The sequence below is a fragment of the Tachysurus vachellii genome, chromosome 15 (assembly GCF_030014155.1).
Source record: "Tachysurus vachellii isolate PV-2020 chromosome 15, HZAU_Pvac_v1, whole genome shotgun sequence".
Taxonomy (NCBI): domain Eukaryota; kingdom Metazoa; phylum Chordata; class Actinopteri; order Siluriformes; family Bagridae; genus Tachysurus; species Tachysurus vachellii.
Window position 1 is genome coordinate 148,064 of NC_083474.1, and position 23,611 is coordinate 171,674.

At 38.4% G+C, this 23,611-nt stretch overlaps 1 protein-coding gene across 2 annotated transcripts in view; it reads right to left on the bottom strand.

Annotated features, from left to right (window-relative positions):
* Nucleotides 1–23,611, bottom strand: part of dscaml1 (Down syndrome cell adhesion molecule like 1) — an 87,944-nt gene that overhangs the window by 60,934 nt on the left and 3,399 nt on the right. The window contains exons 2-3 of one of the 2 annotated variants that reach the window (XM_060888719.1): nucleotides 15,302–15,622; nucleotides 10,826–10,972 (exon numbers count right to left, since the gene is read on the bottom strand). In XM_060888719.1, the coding sequence (XP_060744702.1) occupies nucleotides 10,826–10,972; nucleotides 15,302–15,622 (468 nt within the window). Of the gene's footprint in view, nucleotides 1–10,825; nucleotides 10,973–15,301; nucleotides 15,623–23,611 lie in introns of those variants that run through there. The other variant, XM_060888720.1, reaches the window with a different exon arrangement.

Genomic DNA, 23,611 nt, shown 5'->3' on the forward strand with positions numbered 1-23,611 from the left:
GACACACGCACGCACATTGACACCCACACACATGCACACACAAACACACACAGATACACACCCAAAGACACACACACACACACACAAACACAGCTGACTGACCTGAATGAATGTGAGGAGCTGGTTCAGATCAGAAAGAAATTCAAAGACTGAAATAATAATAAAGAAAAGGATGGATGCAGATTGAGGGATATAAATAATCTGAACTGTACACACAGAAAACAATAACACACACAGACCACAGTAACACACACAGAAAACAATAACACACAGACCACAGTAACACACACAGAAAACAATAACACACACAGACCACAGTAACACACACAGAAAACAATAACACACACAGACCACAGTAACACACACAGAAAACAATAACACACACAGACCACAGTAACACACACAGAAAACAATAACACACACAGACCACAGTAACACACACAGAAAACAATAACACACAGACCACAGTAACACACACAGAAAACAATAACACACAGACCACAGTAACACACACAGAAAACAATAACACACACAGACCACAGTAACACACACAGAAAACAATAACACACACAGACCACAGTAACACACACAGAAAACAATAACACACACAGACCACAGTAACACACACAGAAAACAATAACACACACAGACCACAGTAACACACACAGAAAACAATAACACACAGACCACAGTAACACACACAGAAAACAATAACACACACAGACCATAGTAACACACACAGAAAATAGTAACACACACAGACCACAGTAACACACACAGAAAACAGTAACACACACAGACCACAGTAACACACACAGAAAACAATAACACACAGACCACAGTAACACACACAGAAAACAATAACACACACAGAGAAAACAGTAACACACACAGACCACAGTAACACACACAGAAAACAGTAACACACACAGACCACGGTAACACACAGACCACAGTAACACACACAGAAAACAATAACACACACAGACCACAATAACACACACAGACCACAGTAACACACACAGAAAACAATAACACACACAGACCATAGTAACATACACAGACCACAGTAACACACACAGAAAACAATAACACACAGACCACAATAACACACACAGACCACAGTAACACACACAGACCACAGTAACACACACAGAAAACAATAACACACACAGACCACAGTAACACACAGAAAACAATAACACACACAGACCACAGTAACACACCCAGACCACAGTAACACACACAGACCACAGTAACACACACAGAAAACAATAACACACACAGACCACAGTAACACACACAGACCACAATAACACACACAGACCACAATAACACACACAGACCACAGTAACACACACAGATCACAGTAACACACACAGAAAACAATAACACACAGACCACAGTAACACACACAGACCACAATAACACACACAGACCACAGTAACACACACAGAAAACAATAACACACACAGACCACAGTAACACACACAGACCACAATAACACACACAGACCACAGTAACACACACAGACCACAGTAACACACACAGAAAACAATAACACACACAGACCACAGTAACACACACAGACCACAATAACACACACAGACCACAGTAACACACACAGAAAACAATAACACACACAGACCACAGTAACACACACAGACCACAATAACACACACAGACCACAGTAACACACACAGAAAACAGTAACACACACAGACCACAGTAACAGAACTCTGAATAAAATAGAGATTGACAGAAATACAGTGAGAAGATAAGGAGATTCCCCAGATAAATTGTCTTACCCTAATTGTGTTTAACACACACACACACACACACACACACACACACACACAATGCAGACTATTTATCTCACTCCAGTCCAGTCTTATAGTAGATGATGGTGTGAGGGAAGATAATACTAACACAGCCACATATTTATTCTAGTGAAAAATGCACATGTTTATATTCAGCATGTTGTGCAATGTAGGAGGTTCAATGCACAGCCACATAGAAGCACAGAGCAGACGCCATCTTCTGTGGGAGCCAAATGAATGCACCAGAGCTCTATGCAAATTTCACCAAGGCTAACAAGCATGGCTGCATGATTGGAGTGCCATTGAAATTCCTGTCTTGCACAGTCCTCCTCTCTCACTTCCTATCTTAGTCTTCTCATCTTTCCACCTCTTTCTCATGTCCTCATGATCATTGTCTCTATCTATCTATCTATCTATCTATCTATCTATCTATCTATCTACCTATCTATCTATCTATCTATCTATCTATCTATCTATCTATCTATCTATCTATCTATCTATCTCATAATAATGGAAGAGAACACTTGGACCAAATTGCTTCAGAATAAATTGCTCTCTCTCTCTCTCTCTCTCTCTCTCTCTCTCTCTCTCTCTCTCTCTCTCTCTCTCTGGGCACAAGGCAGTGTCTTTCCTCAAACATGCAAGCGATGCTTTGCACCTGCTCTCTCTGTAATACATCCAAACACGGCCATGAATAAACAAGCTCAATCCTGTATTCTGCCACTGTCACCACTACCACAGTCACCTCAGCCCATAAACACACATCAATAAGTAAATGGTTCTGTGTCCCTCAGCACACACACAGTAATATGTGTTAAGTCATACTCAAATCTAGAATAATACACAGAAAAACTCACAGTATGTGTGTTTCACATCTCACAGTTAATGGAAAAACAGGGATGAAATAAATAAATTACTAAGGGAGGGGCAATGGGAAGAGCATGCATCTTTAATGGGCAAACATGCAGCCATCTTCCCTTAGCTCTCTAGAGAACAAGTCACATCAGGATTTTAGAGCTGCTTGTACTCTTTCCCATTGCCTCCATCTATCTGTCCACACTATCACCCAACAGGCTTTTTTTTTTTTTTTTTTTTTTTTTTTTTGCATAATTCAGCAGCTTGAAAACTTTCTTGCTCTTCCCATCATTTTGCTTTTCTGACTTTTGATGTTGCTGTTCTGAGTAATGTGAAAGAGGAAGAGAAGTAACAAAATGGTGACAGGAGCTAAAGGATCATCTGAAGTGTCAGTATGCTCCAATAAAGAGAACACAAATTACTGATACTCACAGAGAACTCTTCATCCTCACCTCTCTGTCTCCTTATTCCCTTTCTCTATCTGCTCTGTGAATGCTGTGCACTGACTCAGGTTCAACAGGCATCATCAGCTCAGTGCTACCAATTGTGTGTGTGTGTGTGTGTGTGTGTGTGTGTGTGTGTGTGTGTGTGTGTGTGTGTGTGTGTGTGTGTGTTCTGTTGCGCTCTTCTCCTGTTGTAGCTGATCCACCTCACGGTTTGATGTGTTGTGATGCTTTTTTTGCTCACCACGGATGTGAAGAGTGATTATTAGAGTTTTTATATCCTTCCTGGCAGCTCAGACCAGTTTGATTATTCTAATCTAATCTGAGATCTCTCATCAAAAATCTGATATTTGATGTGAACATTAACTGAAGCTCTTATCCTATATCTGCAATGGTTTTATACACTGTGCTGCTGCCTTATGATTGGCCAATTAGGTAACTCCATGAATGCACAGGTGTACGGCTGTTCCTAATAAAGTGGACATGTGTGCACTCATTTCTTAGCATTATAAATTGCACTATATTATGATACTATTTAATTTCATTTAATTTAAGCATTTGATTTCTTCCTTTCTGTTCTTTTTTCTTTCCATCATTTATGCTTCATTCTCATTTCACTACCATTCTGTGTTCCTCTCATTTTAAATGTAAACACTATGCACACTATGTACTGGCTATGAAGTCTGTCAACAGAATAAATGTAATTACACCTAATAGTGTCTAGAGAAAAGGAATCTAAACACACTTAAAAAAAAATCATATCTCTAGACACTTTAGACTCCAGCAACTGCTGAGCAGAACCATGGCTCTTTCTAAAGTTCTTGAACATCAGCTGTCTTTCCTTCTTATTGAGAATTACCAGCAGGATGCCAAGCAGTCTGGTTTCAGAGTGCTATAACCCACAGAAACTGCCCATGTGGCTGTTACTGAGAAGCTTCACACCACTAAACCAGCCATTGGTTCTGATTCTTCCTGACTGCACCACATCTGCTGCACTGCTTGACCAGTGACTGCTCCTCCTCTACGTTCCTTCTCTACCTGCACACTTATCAAAGCAATATCCTCAGATAGCAGAACCAGAACCACTGCTATGTTGATGACACTCAACCTCTCCTTCCCTTCCTCAGACTCTTCTTCAGTCGTGTTTCAGCTTTTCAGGATGTCCAGAAGAACCTGCAGACTGAATCATCTGGAACTTTAAGACTTTAAAAATGAAGGAACTGTTCTTTACCTCTGGAGATGTATTCTTATGTTAAAATCTTATCAAAGCTCCCAGAAGAACTCTAAAGTCACACAATTTGTCAATGCATGTAACCTTGGTGTAGTTCTGGACAATCTGGCATCATTAGGAGGATCCAGATCCTCCTGTCCACGCTGCTGTTTATTCTCACAGTGAGTTTGGACCCAAAATGCAGCTGCATGCCTTGTTATCTGAGCAGCCGGGTCTCTGTTTGAAGAACATTAAAGACTCTCCTCTCCACTAAACACTTAACTAAGAACAAATCCCAGGAGAAAACAACTCCTTCCTTTAGAAACTCTAAGAGGGTTTTAGGTTTAGGTTTACTGACTTATTTTCATCACAAATTCCTACTGAGTAAATAGAATTGTACAAGATTCAGCAAGTGGTTGATTGTGTTAATATTAATCATTACAAACAGGGCGAAGCTCCACCGGTGCCACACACACCTCAACTCAAGCAAATCATATTTTCACAACTATCTAAATTTCATGTATCCATGTTTCATTTTACAAACAGATGGATGTTACCCTGGACCCCCCCCCCAACCCCAAACAAACAAACAAATAAATAAACACCAGTTCCTCAAATCAACGGCCCAAGGCTCAGATAGTTTCTGATGCTCCATCCACACAGGGTCATGAGGTGGTGGTGTTCTTGCCTCCTCAGCAAATCCAATTCACACTCTGAGTCAGTATGAATGATTCCAATGACTAACTTGACAGCTGATGGGAAAAGAAAATCACTGAGCGCTCTCATGACTAAGCCCAGTTTGTGTATAGGATGTTTGTCTTCACTGTTCATGAAACAGTAAATGAAATGTATTATTTTATTAAATTAATTTAATACTGCTGATGATATACATTTTTACTGTTGCTATAAGTTTAAGGACTAGTTTAGGAGAGATGAATAAACAGCAGTACAGCCATGACAGTGGTACAAGAAGCTAGAATAGTAATCAAGGTCCTGTTACAGAAAAGTGCAACAGATTGATAAAGAATAAATCTCCTCTATCCAAGAAAATCTTCTTTGATACACAATTACACAAGTACACACAAGTACACACAAGTACACACAAGTACACACAAGGACACACACTCACCTGACATTATGTCTGCCTCAGGTTTACATAAACAGGTCAAGTCAAGAAGCTTTTATTATCATTTACACCATATATATGTGACACAGTACACAGTGACATGAGACAACGTTCATCCAGGACCAGGGAGCTACATAGAACATCACAGACATAAGGACTGAAGTCAGTTAGTCCTAGACACATAAAGTGTATCTGTACAACCTGGTGTACACAGTGTGAGACACAAGACAAGAAGACAGTAAAGGACGAAAGACAAGAAGACAGTGCAGGACAAAAGACAAGAAGACAGTAAAGGACAAAAGACAAGAAGACAGTGCAGGACAAAAGACAAGAAGACAGTAAAGGACAAAAGACAAGAAGACAGTGCAGGACAAAAGACAAGAAGACAGTAAAGGACAAAAGACAAGAAGACGGTAAAGGACAAAAGACAAAAAGACAGTGCAGGACAAAAGACAAGAAGACAGTAAAGGACAAAAGACAAGAAGACAGTAAAGGACAAAAGACAAGAAGACAGTAAAGGACAAAAGACAAGAAGACAATAAAGGACAAAAGACAAGAAGACGATAAAGGACAAAAGACAAGAAGACAGTAAAGGACAAAAGACAAGAAGACAGTAAAGGACAAAAGACAAAAAGACAGTGCAGGACAAAAGACAAGAAGACGGTAAAGGACAAAAGACAAGAAGATGGTAAAGGACAAAAGACAAAAAGACAGTAAAGGACAAAAGACAAGAAGACAGTGCAGGACAAAAGACAAGAAGACAGTGCAAGACAAAAGACAGTGCAGGACAAAAGACAAGAAGACAGAGCAGGACAAAAGACAGTGCAGGACAACACACACACACTTACAGTTGTACGCTTTATGGTCTAAACTGTATAAAAACATACAGAATATGGAATAGAAAGGTCCTAAGAAGACATGCTATCATTATATAATTGTCTCATCATCACTATCACTCCATCAATGATCAGCATAAGTCAAAGATCACAGTGTTGTTTCACAGAGATGGAAGTGTGACCTTCTATTAATCTATTATACAACCAGTTAATCAATTAAGGGGCAATTCACAGCTGTGCACAACACAACAAAGACCGGGAAAAAGAGCAGCAACAATCAATGATGCTATAGGAGTGTAACCACACACACACACACACACATTTACATTTCCAGCATTTAGTAGACACTCTTATTCAGAGCAACTTACATTTTTATCTCATTTTTATACAACTGAGCTATTATGGTTTAAGGGCCTCGCTCAGGGGCCCAGCAGTGGCAGCTTGGTGGACGCAAGAATTGAACTTACAATGATTCGTAGTCCAATGCCGTAACCACTAGGCTACCACATTTCTCTCTCTCTCTCTCTCTCTCTCTCTCTCTCTCTCTCTCTCTCTCTCTCTCTCTCTCACACACACACACACACACACACACACACACACACACACACACACACAATGTACATTAACTCTACATTAACTCTTATTTCACAACCACAGTGAATATCACATAACATATATCTAACAGTAAATCAGTAAATCAATACAACTCTCTCTTTCTCTCTCTCTGTCTCTCTCTCTCTCTCTCACACACACACACACACACACACACACACACACACACACACGTTTATTATCAAATAGGAATAGTAAAGTAAACTACACTTTCAGAAGGAGATATAAATAATATAATCATATGATGATAAAATATCATATGTATAATATCATCTAAGATTGTCATGCACTTCTCACTCGCATCACTGCTCCATGCTCGCTGATGATTAACAATATTAAAGATATTATTTAAATTGTAAGAACATTTTTTATAAAGTTACTTGGGTTCTACATGCTGTAGTAGTGGTGAAGTTGACTGAAATTCACACAATGGACTATAATTTTCAGGTGACCAGAAGAATAAATGTCAAAGCTAAACCATTAAAAATGTAAAAGTCATGTGTGTGGAGTGAGGAAGAGTGAGGAAGAGTGAGGAAGAGTGGGGTAATGTGAATATTTTCCTTTTAAAGATAAAACATACAGCGTAATGAACAGGGCAAACTATCAAAACATCACAACTGTCCAGTGTATGAGTGAAAGCCTGTGCTTGCAGCATTGCATCATGTAGGGTGACTTTGCTTTATTGTACGTTTTATGTTTCTCTGTGTCTCTATATTAAGGAGCTGTGAGATCACTGGAAGTTAATGATAAACCAGCATATTCTTTTACACCAAGGTTGCTAACTTTTTAGACAAAAGCCGGGCTTAATGCACAACCTTAAGATTTTCAAAACATTCACTGTTTTTCAGAATTTGAAGAACTGGAAGTTAATCCAAGCTTTTAGGACTTTGTAGTCTATATTTTGTGTAGCTGTGCTGCTACACAAGCTCAAGCTCGTTGTAGTGAAGGGAAAGGTTACAGGTTACAGACTACAGGTTATCCATGTAAACAGATCTGAGAGGAAAGTTGATTTTCATAAAGGGTATAAAATGTCCCCTGTCCAGATTAGAATGATTGTCCTGGCGAGTGTCCGCAGATGATGGTCTGGTGCCTGGGATACACGTGCAACTGATCTGGATCATCTGGAAGCTGAGATGAAAAGACTAATCAAGTGGAGGTTGGGGAGAATCAAGCGGTAGGAACGTTGGACAGCCAGTACAGTGTCGTTTACATTGTGTGTGGGACCTACTACATTAGTATGGGTCTTGGTCAATGCCATGTGCAATCCGGTCTTGGTCTGAGCACAGAGAGAGTCATGTCTGTCTGTGTGTCTGTGTGTCTGTGTGTCTGTGTGTCTGTCTGTGTGTCTGTCTGTGTGTCTGTGTGTCTGTCTGTGTGTCTGTCTGTGTGTCTGTCTGTGTGTCTGTCTGTCTGTCTGTCTGTCTGTGTGTCTGTCTGTCTGTGTCTGTCTGTCTGTGTGTCTGTCTGTCTGTGTGTCTGCCTGTGTGTCTGTCTGTCTGTCTGTCTGTGTGTCTGTCTGTGTGTCTGTCTGTCTGTGTGTCTGCCTGTGTGTCTGTCTGTCTGTCTGTCTGTCTGTGTGTCTGTCTGTCTGTGTGTCTGCCTGTGTGTCTGTCTGTCTGGTCTGTGTGTCTGTCTGTCTCTCTGTCTGTGTGTCTGTCTGTCTGTCTGTCTCTCTGTCTGTGTGTCTCTCTGTCTCTCTGTCTGTGTGTCTGTCTGTCTCTCTGTCTGTGTGTCTTTCTGTCTGTCTGTGTGTCTGTCTGTCTGTCTCTCTGTCTGTGTTTCCAAGTTAAAACCATTTAAAGTATAAGTCATGCCCCACCCAGGCTGTGTCTAATTTCCACTAAAGAAAAAATATCAAGTCCAAGTTAGGAGAGTTGTCCTGTTTGTTAATCTAGAGGTGACATCCCTGTTATTTAAAAGGATGTTCTTCTGTTGGTGTCATCTTATGTGGATCTTTAACACGCATGCTGCTGCTGAGAATGAAGATGCTGGGATTGAAATAAACACCACTGAGTTCCTTGCCCTGGTTCTCTCCAGGAATAGAGCCGAATGTTGAATTCAGGTGAAGTCTTGCCTCTGTTTATGTGCCCTGACATTTTACTCAGGACTCATAGACAGCCATCTTTCTGTGCCTGTGGTCACTAGCTGTAGGTTGTGATCAAAACAGAAAGAGACTTTTGGGTTTACTTCCCATGATACGTTGATGAAACTGGCAATCTGGGACAGTCTCGAAGTAGTGCTGTGGCTCCTCTGAATGGAGAGGAGATGTCCCACTGGTCTGCTCAGTCTGCCCCAGTAACAGTCTGTAATTTAAGATCTAAACCAGGAACGAACTTTTCCAGTTGATGAATATGGGATATATTGCAAATTTTTTTGTTTTTGTTTAAACAGGACAAATGAACCAATATTAGAATAAAAACAAATTATGTTACCATTAGATTTGACATTATTAATAGTTTAAATGTTAATTATTGTGTTAATTAATATTAGTAATTAGCTGTAAATGGCAATTATTCACTCCGTCCAAATTACAACTTATTTGTACTAAAAGCTTCTTCTTTCTTGTAGTGACGTTAAACACACCGACATGCTCTGTTTCTCTTAAAGCTTCCACTCTGAAGAGTTTATTTTAGAAACTATTGAACTATTGACTTAGTCAGATATAAACCATCATTATTCCTCGTAGATTTTCCTTCTTGTATAATATATATTACATATATAATATTACATAATATTTTAATTATATATATATATATATATATATATATATATATATATATATATATATATATATATATATAATATGATAATATAATAAAATATCCCTTCTTTTAATAATTCATTAATACCTATGATTGATTAATAAACTTTAATTAGGCATAATACATTTTTAATTATTGCTTTGTGACAGAATTCCTTTATGTTTTATAAAGATCTAACACAAAGACTGTATGTGTTGTACAAAAGGGATAAATAGCTTAATAGAATAAATTAATATTTATTTTAACTTTAACAAAAAAAGTCTTAAAAGTGAATGTACATTAATTAACTATTCACTAATGTTAAATAATACATTAACATATAAACCTTTAATAAATGCCAATATGTGACCCGATAACGTTTATTTACAAAGTGATTCATTCTAATATTTCTTTAGCTAAATACAATTTATAAATAATCTTTAGAAACATCAGTAAGTTGATGAGCAGCTTAAGTGATAAGTTAGTTATTAGTTATTATTATTACTACCAACAGTTTAGGAATATTTACTGTTGTGCAAAGTCATTTTTATTTATCTACTCTTATTGTAACATGTAAATAACGTGTTGTCTCGGCTACATGAACAAAATTCCTAATTTACACACACACACACACACACACACATGAGTACAACTATCCTGCTTTGCCAGTACAATGCATCTATGTTTCATACATTTCATGACACTATGTACATCTCTCGCTCCTCTGTACAAAATGGGAAACATAAAAATTTTTTTAAAAAGCCAAACAAATTAAAGGTTGATTACAAGAGCTCCCTAAAACTCTAAATAGGTTTGCATGGATTCCTAGTTAGTCTAAAATCAGAACATGACGTCTGAGCTTTATTTAATAAAGAATAAACGAATAGACTTATTTAAAGAAATATTTAAATAAATGTCAATGTAAAATATTGCTGTTTAAAATCTCCTTGGTTGTTGACTGTCCCACATCTACACACTACACCATGATGATGCTCTAACATGGACTTGCTGAGATACACAAAATCTTTTACCTCCGTGTGATCATTCTTCAACAGACCTGCTATTAACATGTTCCACCATGTTATCACCACGTATCCAACAGCCAATTGCAATAAAAAGGATTCTCTTGTATTATAAATGTGACATAACATTGGGTAAGAGAGTCTGGGGCTGCAGTCCTACCTGGAACAATGGCAACGGTGTCCTTTTCCCAGGAGACCACACTGACATACTCCTGCACAGCTGAAGGAATGAGGCACTTGAAGACAGCCACGTTGCCACGCATGGACCGTTGATCAGCCACGCGAACCGTGTATGGCTCCCTGAACACTGTCCGACAAAACAAGGAGCAGGTTTAACGATCATGTAGCATCACATACATACATACACTCTTACATTATATATACACACTCTTATAACTTTAAAAGAAGGAGGCCTTGCCTTTAAGACCAAGAATTAAAGTTTAATTTCAAAATATTTGTTTATTAGATGTATGATTATGATGTAGGACATTCATGGTTCAGGTATTCAGTAATAAATACCTAATGAATGAATGACAAAAAAGAGTCAAATTAAAAATCACACACATGATGTCGTCAGTTAAACAGTGTTCCTGCAGCTCTCACAAGCCATAGTCTGTGGAAATGTCCAACATTTATCAATTGCCTCACAAGCAGAACCAGATCAGTTGGAATGAAGGAAGATATTTAAAAGAATCAATGTTTACAAGCAAGGAAATTTGCTGTAAGTAAAAGGAAACTGGGGAACAGAAGTGGATTAGAAGAGATGCCAAATTTTGTTTTCATTTCTGACTTTCAATTTGTTGTCTTTTCCTCATGAACCTCTGTTTACCTGAGGATTGTGATTGCTCCCTTGTTTCTTTGTGGGAGGCAGTGCAAGGGCGTTTTCATTCCCCTCTGCACAGCTCTTTTTTTCAACATCTCATAGCAAACTAAATGGTTCTGGGTTCGTTTTGACAGAGGCGTTGTTTCCTTTTAATCCCTAAAAATCCCAGACTAGTCAGATTACTCACACTCATAACTGAACACAGTTTATTTACTACAGTTCTTCCTCACTAAAGTTGCTGAAGAATTAATAGCAGGTAACAGATAATATGTTACGAGACAAATGATAAGCTGGAACTTTAAGGGGTTAGAGAGGCAGGAACAAGTTCTAAGAATTGGCACAACCCCCAACACAAACCTGGACATAATTAACGCCTTGCCTGCAGGCAGGGTTTCTTGGTCATTAATAATAGTTTGTGCCAGGCGACACTGTCCCCCACAGAGACTCAAACCAGTTTTCTTGTGATCATCGAGGCTGGAATATTAGACTTTATACTCTAGCCGTATATAAGCACGCACAAATTGTAGCCTAGCTAATTTGTATATATCTTAGATTTGCTTCGGCTGCTGGTAACTAAACAGCTTTTTACTGATGCAAAGGGCATTTGAATCAATAGAACCAATCAATAGGGGTTTCTTGCTCTCTGGCCTCTGTATTATAATATTATTTATTAACTTCTTGATTGACTGCTTGTCTTGGAATACACACATCAACATATTTCCAAAGATAAGCGTTAAAGTGACTATTGTCGTATCTAATTAGGAAGTTTCTATAGTTTCATTAACTCTGAGAACTCAGAAAATTTTTGATTTCATTTGTAAATGTGCAGTTACATATAGTTTATCAGCCTAACAGGCCTGAATCACTCAATGTGCTCCATCATTAGAACATTATTGATGTTTGACTCGCTCATGTGTTACTTAGAAACAGACTAAAACCCAGTTTGGTGCACGTTCTGCCTCCATGGGCACTAGGAGAACAGAGGGATCACTGTTCTTTAAATAAGTGAGAAAAACACCATGTTTATGTATTCAAGTGATTTACAAAAAGAACACAGAAAAAAATCATGCAGAATAAAGAAGTTGAGTGAAAGCACAGGAACATTACACAATTAAATGTTAAATATTTTTGATCTAATATATTTCTCAAATCTACACAGCCATCTTGTGGCTAATAAAGCCTTAAATGCTCTTCAGAAATAATATAAACATCAAAATGCTGAAACTGAAAAAAATGCTTTTTTCTTTTTTCTAATTCCAGACTGTGGATATAAAAAGTCTACACACCCTTTAAATGACATTTTCTTAATGTAAAAATGACATAAATCAGATCCTTTTCACTGTTTATGAGAAATAGCAACTAACAAAGTTCAAATGAAAAACATCAAGTGACCAGTTTACACAAGTGTGTGGACTATTTTATAATGTGGCATGTGGCAGCTAAAGCCCGGGACCACAAAGAGCTTATAGAGCTGCACAGGATCTCACTGTTGAAATGTATTGTTCAGGACCATGGGCCATGGGAGGAGGTGGCTATATAGAAGCATCTAGCATATGTGGGCAAACAAGCAACGAATAAACTCAGAAATATATAAATGAATACATTTGAAGCCCACTCACAATTTTCAAAAATATATGTGCAAAATATGTTTTTGTCTGATGAGACCAAGGTAGAATATTTGGGCCTAATTCTAGACACTGGACACTAAAACAACGCAATTTCTCAGATACTGGTCACTGTTTCCAATGTGAAGCACAGTGGTATGGGGCAGAGGGAATCAAGGATATACAGCTAAATATTGGAAAGGTTAAACCTTCAAGCATGACAATGACTCAAGCACAAATCATAATGTTTTGGAATGGCCTAGTCAGAGCCCAGACCTAAATCCTATTAAAGATCTGTGGAATTACATGTAGAGGATTGTGCCCAGGAGATCCACTCACTGTGTCATAGATCTGAAATGGAACAAAATTGCCAAATCAAGTTAGTAAACTCTGACGTGACATTGAAAGGGACAAATAGTGGCATCTAGACAACTGAGTCAGAGCTTCTCCAAAACAGCAGGTGTTTCCAGTGTGCAGTGGTTAGAACCTTCCAAAAGTGGTCCAGGAAGGACAGCAGGTGAAGCAGTGACAGGATCATGGAGCTCAAGGCTCATTGGTGTAAGGAGATGTGATGTGACCCAGGAGTCTAGTCATGTATTTGTTGTTTGTTCTGTTTGGAGGATAAGTAATTATTAACAGCTGAAACTGCTGTGTTTGTATTTTTAGATTTTCACACATTGCACTATTTACTAGAGAAGAATTGTTGTCAGTGATGTAAGTAGCATTTATCTTAATATATCTTAACAGACCTCTTTTCAGTAAAAGATTAGATGCTGGCTGTCAGATTTTCCAAAACCCAAGTCTCCAAAACAACTAATGTGGTTTGGCTATTTTATTATTATTAGTAGTACTATTATGTTTAGTAAAGCTATAGTACTCTTAATGTGTCAGTTAGCTTAACGGTGTCTAGGGTGAAATATTAATAATAAGAATAAAAAAACAACAGTTTGCTACTTGGTACATCAATGACATTAGGTTATGTAATATGTGATAAACAGAGAAAGAGAGAAGGAGCCCACAGTTTTACACACACACACACACACACACACACACACACACATATATTTATATATATATATACTTACACACACATACACACACACATATGTTAAGCTCCCCACACAGGTGTCCCGACACATGATCAGCATGTAGAGGAGTGGGTGAGAAAACAAAGGAGGAAGAGAATGCGGGAGTATAAAAGACAGCCAGAGAGTGTGAGAGATGGAGGGATGAGAGGGAGGGGGATGGTGCCACACCATGAGCTGTCAACTGTCATCATTCTCCAGTGCCACCTGAGACACTGGGCGCCACACCCTGCCCCTCCCCTCTCTAGTACCCTTGGCAACAATCAAGTGATGGAGCTGATTGGCTGTTTGCTAGACTCATGAATTCTCCTAATGTGGACTGCTGGCTCTAGGAGGGTTCATTGCATTTCAGCAGTTAATTATCAGTGTCATTATTCTTTTGAGAACAAAGTGACCATCATCTTTCCAGTGGTTTTTAGGTAATTCATTCTGTGTTATGTGACTAAATACTACACTAGAAAATGTAGAAAATACAGAAAAAGTTATAATTTGACAAGTACATTACATATAATCTGCAGTAGGTACACCAAGTCGCTGATAAACGATAGAAACTCTGAGCATTGAGGACAGATGGAGGCTGGGAGACAGGAGGGACAATGGCACAGTATTAGCACAAGCTGGCACAAGTGTGTGTGTGTTCATGTGTGTGTATGTGTGTGTGTTTGTGGACATCCCTTGCTGTCACTGGGCGGTCAAAACTCCCACTCACAAGAAGTGACCTTGGCACGGAATAGGAGGTATACTCAGCCAACTGTCTGTGGCACTGCGTGGTCGTCTGCTCGCTTTTTAAAGGAGCCAGGTCAACAGGCGGCCACTGGGATACCCATGTGGAACTTACATTCTTATGTAGGTTAGCAATATGGCCTTTGCTGTTACTGCAGATGTTAAGTGTAAGCTCATGATCTATCCTGAACATCTGATGTCACATCCTTTGCATTTTTCATTGTTACAATATGACCCTATAATGCATTAATGCTGAACTAATGCTGAGATTTAAATCTCACTTCACACTACCAAGTTATAATAGTAACATTAAAATAGATCAAATCAATAAATGACATTAAGGTTAACGTTACTGTAATGAAAGAACATTTAATCAGATATCATAGGTAAAGGCTTCTCACCTGCTTTGACACGGATGCTAGGGCTGCGAATCTTGCCAGCCTGATTCTCTGCAGTGCAGAAGTAGTCATTGTCATGGATGAAGCTGTTGAAGGCAGATGGAGAGAAGGGGTAGAGCTGCAGCGTGCCATTGGCATGGACATGGCGGATGTGGGGCACGTCGTAGATGTCGTCGCCGGTAGCCAGGTACCAGCGGAGGACTGCATGGGGGGCGCCACCTGCTGGGCAGGGCAGGGACACCCCCACTGAGCTAGAGAAGGTCACTCTCTGCAGGGAGGCGTTCACAAAGTACAGCCGTGTCGAGACCACATCCTCACTGTTCACTGATGGAAAGGCAGAGAAGAGAAAACCAGTTACTTATACAACCTTTATTAGATTCTGGACTTGAGCATGATGAAGTGACTACTGTTTTGACCAGAATCAATGTTTTATTAAATAACTAAACACAATTTTAAACACCACTCTACAAATCTTTGAAAAATAATCCTACGTTGTCAATTTTTTTAGAAAGACAATTATTACACTTTTAATATATAAAAGAAAAAGCTGTTAAGAAGCTTAAATGAAGATTCTGCTGCATCACCAAGAGCCTCCTCGATTAGAGCTGTATACTGTCAGTGAGGATAATACTGTACTGTAAGGACCTTGTCTTACAGAAACATGACACTGGTTGGGTTACTAAGGAACCCCCAGCATGCTCAGCTGATAGACTTTAATAAGAAACCCAACGTTCATTGTTCTATTCAATCTATCACTGATATCTATCTATGCTACATCATCAATTTCTTCTATTCTTTCAACCTTTTCATCTGTTAAGAATTCTGTCCCACTGCTACCCACTGACTTTATAACGCTCTTCCCTTCGGTCCGACCAGCACAATCCCAATTTAGATGCGAAGTACTACTGAGAACTGAACACTACTTATATTTCTCTAATCATAGCTGGCTTCTTGTATTAGTGTTCAGTTTAATTATTTAAATATTTATAACTGAAGAAACTATTCCAGTATACAGTTATTGTGAAGTATAAAAGTTGTACTCCTTATTTGTGTGTGTACACAAAGCAGCTCCATGAACACATGGTGTGTTAAGGTTGGAGTGAAGAACTAAAGCGTCCTACACAGAGCCCTGACTCTGACTCAACACCACTGAACACTGACTGAACCCCAGACCTCCTCACCAACATCAGTGTCTGATCTCACTAATGCTCTTGTAGCTGAAGGAACACAAATCCCCACAGACACAATCCAACATCTAGTGGAAAGCCTTCAGAGAAGCGTGAAGCTCATTAGAAGCTCATTAGAACAGCAGAGGTGGATTCAAATTTTGATGCAATGTTCAACAAGCATGTATGTGCAAGCATGGGTTGATTAAATAATAAATGTTACATACATACATCTATACACTTTATCAGGAACAACTTTACACATGCACATGCAGTTATATAATCAACCAATCATATGGCAGCAGCACAATTATGCTGATCTGATACAAGTCAAGAGCTTTAGTTAATGTTTCTGTTATTAACAAGGTTTTTCCAACCACAGAGCTCAATGTCTTTTATTTTTTGCACCATTCTGTGTAAACCCTAGAGATTGTTGTGTAAAAATCCCATTAGGAGATCAGCAGTTTTTGCAATACTCAAACCATCCCAGCTGACACCAACAACCATGCCAAGATTCACTGGATGAACTGAACTGTAACTGATCTGTATCTGTAAGATTTTATACATTGTGCTGCTGCCACATGATTGGCTGATGAGATTACTAAAAGAATAAACAGGTGTTCCTAATAAAGTGGATGGTCAATGTACATACATTCATACATACATACTATTATTATAAAGAAACACCACAAAGATCTCAAAACTAAGCAGCTCTTTAGACGTCCAGCCGTAGCCCAAATTACAATATACATATCTCACTGGAAAGTATTAAAGAATCAGTAATCTGATGAAAGCTGTTCTGAACACTTCATTTTGATAGGAGGATAAATAGGTCAATTGCACCTCTACTGAAATATGTACTTTCTACACAACCATGCAGTGAGCATTGTAAAATATGCAGTGATATTCATTTCAGCACAGCAATCAATGTGGCTCTGAAATGTCCACATCTGTGTCTGTTAGTAGTTTTTTGTCTTTCTAAGTTGTCTTTTTGTGCTGATAGAATTTATTAGCTTAGATCAAAGTGAATTTTTGATAAAGTACATTTTCATGTAATTGGACTAAGTGAATGTTCTCCACTATATTTATGTTAACAATGCCTGGATAATTTCCATTCTTCTGATTCACTTTGTGTTCAGATCTACACTGGTGTAATGTTATCATGCAATTAAAGTCAATACAGATAACTAAACCCTTCACTGGCTGTCAATACAGACATACAGACACTGATATATCTAATACAGCATGACTGAATGTGCATAAAGGCAACAAGCTTATACATCAGGGTGACCTATAAAAATATGCATGTATGCAGTATGGATAAAACATTATAAAATCATTAAGTCTGAGATTAAAGTTGTTATGGAGGTTTGAAATTTCTCTCTCTCTCTCTCTCTCTCTCTCTCTCTCTCTCTCTCTCTCTCTCTCTCTCTCTCTCTCTCTCTCTCTGTCTCTCTCTCTCTCTCTCTCTGTCTCTCTCTCTCTCTCTCTCTCTCTCTCTCTCTCTCTCTCTCTCTGTCTCTCTCTCTCTCTCTCTCTCAATCTCTGTCTTCCATAGAACATGAAAGGATGTGTTATGTGATTAGAATTTGTATGCTAGATGCAGAGTTAAAACCATATAATCTCTTTCACATTTAACACAAGGCAGAAGCTTCCCAGGATGATAATCGCAGAATGGCGGAGGGTTTTTCCTTTGGGTTTGTCCCCAGACGGACGGTGGATTAAAGAGGGTGATCTATGGATCAAACTAGGACAGGCAAATGTGATATATTTTTATTTTTTTTTGAAGACTTACACTAAAGAAGGCTCAAGGTCAAAAGACAAGGTCATTAGACTGATTCTAGACTGAAATTGACAATCAAGTGCTTTGGATAGGTTTTTGATGGTTTTTGGATAGGTTTTGATAACGATGGAGATGCACTAACAAAGTGTTTAGAAAAATGTAAACAGAGGTTTACGGTTAACTATAAGTGCACACCACAAAAACTCTAAACGTACACACTCATTGACATGTAGGGGGATTAAAAATAAATATATAAAATATCCATCTGTTGTCAGGTTTTTTGGGAGGAAAGCAGATAACCAGGAGGAAACTCAACATGAGAACTGCTGCACAGACAGTAATCTGAGTCAGGATCAAACCAGGACCCTGGAGGTGTAAGACAACAACCCAACCCACTGCACCACTGTGCCACCTGCTTATTATATTTTCTCTGTCAGTATGAAATATCTACAATAATGTTTTGTAAAGAAAGTCTAAAGTCTAAATTATAATCTATAATCTAAAAAACAAACGCTCCACTATCAGGGATTTAGAACCCAGAATGTTGTGATCCACAGAGGTATTGCTTCACTTCATTCTGCAGTGAAATTACTTTCATTTTGTTTCTCATTTTTGGCCTCCAAATGGACACATTCATGTACAAATATCATGGCAGACTGTTATGCAATCACTGGTGTCCAACACCCTCACGGACTTGCAAATATACAAATGCAGAAGAAACTATGCTTCAGAGAATGTGGAACATATTTTACAGCTTACCTTAATGATTTCTTTCTCTGTCCTTAAACAGCTGTTTTTAAAATAGAGCAGTCCATGTGTTGAAAGTTAAGTGATATTTATATGATATTTCTATTTCTATGAACTGCATCAAATTCAACAGCAACTCAATGAGAGGCTCAATCAACATGTTTCAGTACCACAGACAGCTCCAGTCACTGCACATCCATTCCTCTGTACAGCCGTAAATATTAATGGGGAAATAAAGTTCCATGAAAAGTTTAAAATAGAATTATATATTTCCATGTTTATAAAATACATCCTGTTGGAGATGGACAAGAAAGCAGGTCATCTGGTTCACCCCCTGGCCTCCTCCACCCATTCCAGATTATACACTACCACATTATCCCCTATAATAAAGATTGAAATATCTGTAATCTCACATCTCACTGGGTGGGTGGGGGGGGGGAAGAGATGGGTGTGTGTGTGTGTGTGTGTGTGTGTAAGGGTCTCATTGTAGGGAGTAAACGTGTTCACTCATCTTTGTGTTTTGGTTTCAACCCTTGGTGATCGAGATGTTACAGATTTGTAGATATTCTCACTCAAATCTCTCTCTCCCTCACTCACACACACACACACACACACACACACACACACACATACACACACACAAACACACACACACACACACACACACTCACACACACTTTCTCTCTCACACACACACACTCACACACTCACACACACACACACTCACACACTTACACACACACACTCACACACACATATACACACACACACAAACACACACACACACACACTCACACACTTACACACACACACACACTCACACATACACACCCACTTAAACACACACACTCTCACACAAACACACACACTTACACACACACACACTATTGATTTTAAAGTGCTCTGAACCACTTGAATTGTAAAGTTATGTAAGTGTATAACATTTAGTTAAGTTGTAAATAAAGTTCTAGTCCTTTACATAGACAGAGGTAAATAATGTATATTTTTACCTCTAATATATTTTTCAGCACAGACTGCCTTCCTATATCAAAGAGAAACAAGCCTGAAGCTCTTTCAGCTTCCTTGCCATCGAACAGCTCTGTCATTGCTCCTTTAACATCCTAAAGTTGTGACAAAATACTAAGATTCCACATACTAGCACTCACACTTTGGGGTTTCATAATAATCCTCCAGTGATTTATATAATCTTATACCATATCTGTATGTTTCAACATTAATTCAGGAATTATTTAACACTGCTTTTAAATGCAGATACAGCATACAGTGAGGCATTGAGCCTCATGTCATTTCTAGGTGGTAGAGAATAAAAGAGGCAGTGAATATCCCAGACTGCACTCCTTTTGTTACAGTTGACTGTCATCCATGGACTAACGTAGCCTTGCAGCTCCCCGCCATTTTGCCTGCCATATGCACAAATGCCAAACGAGGAGAGAGGCAGGGGAAGCCAAGCCCCTTCGTTAATGATGTCTGTTTTCTTCCTTCCTTTCTCACCCTCATAGTAACAATAAATAAGAGTGCAGAAGACTCTGCATCTATCCAAAAAATAAAAAAGGTTTAAGATTTCTTTTCACTCTTACTATTGCATTCTTTCTTTCTTGCTTGCATTCTTTCTGTCTGTGACTTTTTTATGTATCTCTGTTTTTTCCTCAGCTTATGTATATTTATTCTATTTTAGCCCAGATGTAGTCATTTGGAGAAAGATGTGGTGTATCAGTCATATTACTCTGTGGTGGCCATTTTGAATCCCTTGTGCTTTTGACAAATCCTTCGTTTCAATCAACTGTTTTCACAAAACTGGCTTCAAAACACCTTTTAAATATTGTTCAAGTGGAAAAATCAGTCCTGGTATGCAAGTACATTTACATTCTTAACATTTTAATTCATATATCAGGAAATCATTAAAAATCATATGTTGCCCTGGCACAACTCTTATAAAATCCAAGGATGCCATTTTGTACCACTCTTTTTTGTGTACTCTACACAGTGTTATGTACTAGTGTCAAGAATCACAAACATGATCCTCTTTTCATTTCTACACATCACACTGAGATTTAGATGACTGTCTTTCCACATGAATGGCAGGATGTATTTTATAATATCCACAAAAAAAGTGGATTTAGTGGATTTAGTAAGAGCAGCCTCTTATTTTATACTATCTGCCAGATCTAGAGTTTGTGTTGCTTTTTTGGTAGTTCATCCACTTTTAAATCCCACATGGTTTTAATGGTATTGAGGTTGTGCCATTTTGCAGGTTAATCAAAGTGTTGCACACATCAAGAAACACAAAGAAATTGTGTTTTGTATCCTACAGCAATCCTGAAAAATAAGTGTTTAATTCCATGTTCAACCCGAGACCTAAGGCACAAAGGTGAACTCAGGATGTGACCACCAGCCGACTGTCCTTCTTATATTATACTATTTTTTACACCCCAATTCATATTGTACAGATGCACATGTTCTACTGATGGACAACATGTTCTACAACAAGCCGCTGCTATTGGTGGAGAAGTTTTTTACAGCTAACCCAACTCTGCTACACACTATTCATCCATTTCACAACAACTCAAGGCACGAGGTGATTATATACTGATTATATATTATAAACCGTACTGCAGATGCATGCAGACTGAACGCACGTTTCATGTTATATAGCTGTTCAAATTAAATTAACTCAAATTTATTTGTATAGCGCATTTAACAATAGACAGTGTCTCAAAAAAGCTTTACAGAACATAAACATAAAACAAAAAGTTAATACAAAGAATAATATAATACAAAAACTCAAGACTAATATTAGACTGATATTTAAATATGTTTGTCTTTATCCCCACTGAACAAGTCTGAGGTGACTGTGGTGAGGAAAAACTCCCTTAGAAACCTTGAGAGAAGCCAGACTCAAAAAGGAACCTCATCCTCATTTGGGAGGTGTGACAAATGTGTATTGATGAGGAGGTTGTTGTCCTCAAAAGTTAGATAAAATAAAACTTTCACACAGTTTAGCTAAAGATAACAATGAAAAATATGTATTTGTTTAAACTGAAAGCCAATGAAAGAATAGTTTTTAAATAAGCTGTACTAAACTTTTAAGTAAAGTTCACATGCATATATATATATATATATATATGTGTGTGTGTGTGTGTGTGTGTGTGTGTGTGTGTGTGTGTGTAAGTGTGTGTGTGTGTATGTTTGTCTGTGTGTTTGTGTGTGTGTGTTTGTGTGTGTGTGTGTGTGTGTGTGTGTGAGTGAGTATGTGTGTGTGTGTGTGTGTGTGTGTTTAAGATAAAGAAACAAGTATATTACAGATGGTGAACCACTATGCATAATGCAGCTCTCTCAGTCTCTCATCTACATTTGCTTAGATATGCACAAACACACACACACACACACACACACACACACACACACACACACACACACACAGATGCACACACACTTTCACACCCTGCCCCCAAAGACTTCACCAGATTACAAATTTTGCTCCTCTCGCTCATGCTCGCACACATTTGCAGTCATAGTAATGAATAAAGAATACAGCACCACACCCTGCACAACATAATTAAATCCACAACTGGCCACGTTGACCATGCTACAGTTATACAGAAAACAAGGGGGTGTCTTGATGTGTCCGTACAGTTCTTCTTCTTTCTAGTTGTTCATTAGAAAAGAACTAACACTAATCTAACTATCACTAATATCCTCTCACATAACTTTTATTTAACTGGACTCCATTCTACACTCACAAAAAGAATTATGCATGGCACTGTGCACATAATAAAAGCAGTTTTTTTAAATGTATTATATAATGTGGACTAGTAAGAATAGGTTTATAGTTTCTCTCTGTTTCCGGCAGGACATATAAGGATAAGAATATATAATCTGGCAGGAACAACTTCCTTCCTACAAAATTTTGTAGTCCAAAAAATGTGCATCATGTGACTACGCTTGAACGCTTGTGCCTTGATGTTCCTCTTGCGTGCATTATAAAATAAATGCATGTATATTTGGATTGGAGGTGTTTTCCTTTTCTGCTTAGGAATTAAACAGCTGTTTTAATTCAACGTTGAACGCTCAGTTAAACTAAACCGAATTATTATTTCATGATTAATAGACTCAAGACTTTGCATATTATTAGAAAAATAAAAATAAAAAAATAAACACATCAGTGTTTCCCTTATACATTTTGCATACGAGTGTATTGTTGCGCTCAGGCCCATGCGCGTGATACTCAGCTGGCCTGAGAAGTGGCCAGAGGCGCGTGCGAGTGCGCTCCTCATCGCCAAAGGACACACACACACACACACACACACACACACACACACACACACACACACACACACACACACACACACACACACACACACTCAACATTGCAATGAAAGACAAAACAGTAGGAACAGAAAACGCAAGTATCAGGGCACTGTTGAGCTATTTTTAACCGGGGCGTCTAACTGGTCGAGGTCATCCGCAATTACGGGTAAGTTTCAGTTTCACACCGAGCTGCAGGATGCTTTCGTGTAGGACCAAATGCACAAAGTTTTAACTCTTCCACTGTTATTTTTATTACATTTCGTTTATATTTTCTTAATCTGCGGTTGC